Source organism: Musca autumnalis, unplaced genomic scaffold (genome assembly GCF_047663935.1).
Source record: "Musca autumnalis isolate F117 unplaced genomic scaffold, ASM4766393v1 scaffold_3, whole genome shotgun sequence".
NCBI lineage: Eukaryota > Metazoa > Arthropoda > Insecta > Diptera > Muscidae > Musca > Musca autumnalis.
The window spans coordinates 94,684,550-94,689,190 of NW_027411866.1; the positions used below are offsets into that span (position 1 = coordinate 94,684,550).

Sequence of the window (4,641 nt, forward strand, 5' to 3'; positions counted from 1 at the left end):
CGTGTTATTTTCTTAGGCTCCTGAATAGCTACACCGATTTTCAGAGTTGGATATAGCCCCTATATATATCAATCACCGATTTTGCTATAACTCGGTCAATTTTAATCGAATAGCCTTCGAATTTTATGTGCGATATTTTCTTAGGCCCCTGAATAGATTTTGCTATAATTCGCTTAATTTTTGATGAATGGCCTTCAAATTTAACATGGGATGTTCCTCAGGCCCCTGTTCAGTTTTACCGATTTTGATTTGATTTCGCAAATTTTTTTCTTGAATCTCGAACGATTCCACTAGCTCCAAAAGTTGTCAAAAAAACAGCATATTCAGAAGGGGATGTAAGGTTGTATAATAAATCAAGCAGGACTCGGGATAAATGAGGAAGATTTGATCTTTCTAAATTTACAATACACTAAGTGTCGAACTGCTACAAATAACCACATCTGCTCGTCAGCATCTAATCTTTAAAATCCACATTTTTCGAGTTTACCTCTGATAAATTGTTTTTAAGTATGACTTCCAATGTATCGAACTATGGATTCGACAATTGACAGCTTCTCATGCATATAACCATACTGACAAAAATTTGTTGAGAGATTTTTTGAAAAAGGTCTCATCGCACCCATTTTGTCAGTAGTATCTAGTTTTAGTTTATTTTGAGAAACGATTGGAGTGGGCGAGTCTTTGCAATGCTGTCAATTCATATTTTTTCTCGCTATGCAAATGGGATTTTTCATTCATTCATTTTCTCTATCACTTTCGATAACATGCGATGCGAATATCCTCAGGATTACCCTCCTCCTCATCTATGTTTGGTGGAAAAATCGCTATATCCGAATTATTGTGAGCTTCACTTTCCACAAAATCAAGAAAAAGTTTATAAAATTTTCCATTTTAGTTGAAGGAAATTCGAAAAAATAGTTGCATATCAGCCCATTGTACTCGGTTGGGTACAGCGATTTTGCTACTAATATATCGTTCCTCCCCAAAAACAAAAATTTATGTAACTTTCTGTAAAATGAACAAACCAAAAGTGTTAAAAACATTTGTTTCAGCAAAACCGTATTTTCTCCACGCAACGCAATTATTACTGACCTATCTAAATTTTACAAAAATGACAAAGTGGTCCAAAAACAACACAAAATGCACAGAACCGATACATTTTTTCTACTTTTTTCTTCATTTGTCTATTAAACGCAAAGCTTGGAATGCAAAAGTATTGCCTAATTTCTTTTGCTAAAAAAATTGTGCGTTCCTAAATGTTGCATTTTTTCTGTACTCAAGCGAGTACAATGGGTGGTAATGGGTTAATCTCGACTCCAACGAGGAATTAATAAAAATTAATATTAAAGCAAGTAAAAATGTATCAGTTGGCTTGGCCGACAAAGATATACCCAAAGCCTCGCACCACAAGATAAGAAATAGCACAAAAACTTCTGACGTGTATTCAATACGATGTACAACGTTTGGACCAAATCGGTTTCTCCCTTCGAGGGTTATCTTATGTACTATCCGGTATAATTGGTTCCGGCAGGCTTTTTGGAGCTTTTGGGCCATTATCTCAAGAGTAGTAAGGTTTTGCCCCCTGAAAAAACATGTACCGTCGTAATGGGGAAAGCGAATACAAGCTGTTACAACAAAAAACAAGGGATTCGAAGTCCAAGTTTTGGACCGATCGGCTGATCCTTTCGAGAGTCATCATGCGCTCTACCCACCACACATGGTGACATAGGGGGTTTTAAACCTTTCGGACTATTTTCTCAGGAAGTATGGACTTTCCCCTGGAAACACTTGTACTGTCGTAATGAAGGCAGCGAATACATGCTGTTACAAAAAGAAGAAAAACGATTTGAGAGCAGGGCTTAAACTGCACTCTTCACAAATTTTGTGTGGGAAGTACTCGAAGGAGTGAACCTATATAGCCCATATTCGAATCTGATCTATGTCCGGTAGAGATATAATGATACGAAATGTATTGACCAAATCGGTTAATCTCTTCAACATTTTCAAACTTTTGTGGGGTGGGGGGGGGTGTACGTGAAGGAGTGACCGATTTGGTCTATCTTTGAACTTAAACTTGCGCTCCAACCACTACACATGGTGCATAGGGCTTTTTTGAATCTTTCAGACTGTTTTCTCAGGATGTATGGACCTGCCCCCTGATAAAACTTGTACCGTCATAATGGGGGAAGCGAATACAAAGCGTTTCGAGAGCAGGTCCTAAACTGAACTTTCTGAAATTTTATGTTCGAAGTACCCGATGGAGTGGACCGATAGAGTTCATTTGTATGTCTATGTCTGGTAGAAATTTCCCTTCAAGTGTTATCGTGCGGACAATTTTTCCGAAAATTTTGGACATTTTCTGGGGAAGGTACCTTAAGGAATGGACTTAACTTAAACTAAGTTTGGACAAAATATTACGAAAGTCAAATTTTGGAGGCTATCGGTTAATCCGTTCGAGAGTTATCGTGCGCTCCAGCCAGACAGACAGACGGACGGACATGGCTAAATCGACTCCAAATTGTCTGAAAAGGATTTCGTCCGAACATACTTGGGGTCTAAAACCATTATTTCGGTGAGGCACATTTGGCCGTATGAAAATGTATATACCCTCGACCGTCGTTAGCAAAAATGCTGAGGGTATAAATAATATTAATATGATCTTCGCCCTAATAGGCAAAATTGTCAAATAAATAACAAATTGTTAAGTTCAATCGGGCCGATCTTTTAATAACCTTCACCATAAAATATTTTGAACTAATAGTGAATAATTAGTTTTCTTTCCTGTCCAGAATTTTCTGCGGGCATGTTTTATGATCACGGATACCCCAAAAATATAGATGACGAACAAAACATATGTATATAGATATGTATTGAGTTCAATAATTATTAACCTATTGTCAGTATAACCGATTTTGAATCAATTAGTGGCGTCCGGACTCGCCGAGAAGAAGAAGGTTTCATATAATATAACAGAAGTCTTCCCTTGGAATGAATAAACTGTTTATTAATATATGATTGTTACTAACTCACCTTAACTTACGACCCACCTTAACATATACTCGAAGATTTTTTGAACAAATAAAGTAAATACATAACTTTAAGATAACGGAAACCATTAACAATGACTAACCATTGTTTTGTTTAAAAAATCAGTTATAAACGGAGGGTTTTACAGTAAACAAGATTAATTTAAAAAAGTATTACCTCTTGAAAAATTGAAATTACTGATCATTGAAATCACAATGCCAGTTCCAACTAAATGGCTGCTATTTATGACTTTATTTGGGATAGTTGGAGCCACAGACTACTGTTCTCCATTACTGTGTCGTAAGGGTCTTACACATATTGCTTGTGGCAATAATGGGGTAACTAGAGAAGAAAACAAAAAAGTGAATTTTTCCATTTGTTTAATATTAATTATTTTTTACAGACTTTCGCAAGTACCTGCCCAACGGATGCAACCCTTGTCCCCATAAATACCAAAATACAGGATCTCATTGTGCGTGGACACAATGAAAAACGAAACTTTATAGCTGGTGGAGGTGATGCTAAACATCAACCAGCTTGTCGTATGGCAACAATGCAATGGGATCCGGAATTGGCATCTCTGGCTGAACTCAATGTACGGCAGTGCAAAATGCAGCATGATAAATGTCGCAACACAAATAAGTTTCTTTATTCGGGACAAAATTTAATAACCATAGGTTATTATGGTAATCCAAATGATACAGTTATGTTTCAAAAAGCTTTGGATGTATGGTATGAAGAGGTGAAGTATAGTAATATGACGTTTATAAGAAAATATCCGGCCAACTATAAGGGAAAGTGAGTAAAAATAATTAAAGATAAACAAAAAAATTCTAACTATATAATATTTAATTACAGTACTGTTGGTCACTTTACGGTAATGATGGCTGATCGCAATATACGAGTAGGTTGTGCTGCTGCGAAATATTTTCAGCTGGAAGTTTCTTATAAAATATTTTTAATTGCCTGTAACTATGCCACCACCAATATGATTGATTTTCCCATCTATGCCAATTGCACATCGGCAGGAACTTCTTGTACTAGCGGTAACAATCCTCAATATCCAAATTTGTGTTCAATGGCTGAAGAATATAATGTAAATAAGTGGTTCTAATTATGAAAATAAAATCAATAGGTTTGAAAAAATAATCATTAACACCCATACAAAAACGTCGATTGTTATACCCTCGACCATAAGATGAATTTTGGTGGAGAGTTAGGGTTTAACAAAGGTCATTTTTGGAGGCCTTATTCAGTTTTTTGGATTCTGCTCAAAAACGGTAAGACTTAGCAAAAATCAGCTAAAGTAAAAGTTGTAGATTTAACAATTTCCTACAAGAATGGCATTTACGATTTTTAGATTTACAATTTTTGAAATGTCGTGAACTAAGTGTCACATTAAAAATATGCCGTGTAAATACACTATGAGGCGAACCTGTTAAAAAACCACACCATGTGTTAGGTATTTTCATAGGCTTTCAAACGATATTCACTTTGAAGAAATCGGATCAGTAGAACCGGATCGAATCACCCTCGAACCGGATCCGCCGCCAATAAAAATTACACATTTCCGTAATCAGCGCAACAAACCCTACCTTAGGACGAAAATTCAGC

The 4,641-nt window shown here is 36.2% G+C and overlaps 1 protein-coding gene across 1 annotated transcript; it reads left to right on the forward strand.

Moving 5' to 3' along the window:
• The first annotated feature begins 3,151 nt into the window (after positions 1 to 3,151).
• LOC141399730 (antigen 5 like allergen Cul n 1-like) lies at positions 3,152 to 4,197 on the forward strand. The gene is made up of 3 exons (XM_073978964.1): positions 3,152 to 3,365; positions 3,431 to 3,825; positions 3,886 to 4,197. Exons 1-3 carry the CDS (start codon positions 3,243 to 3,245, stop codon positions 4,139 to 4,141), a joined length of 774 nt encoding a protein of 257 aa, XP_073835065.1. The 5' UTR covers positions 3,152 to 3,242; the 3' UTR covers positions 4,142 to 4,197.
• Positions 4,198 to 4,641: the final 444 nt, after the last annotated feature.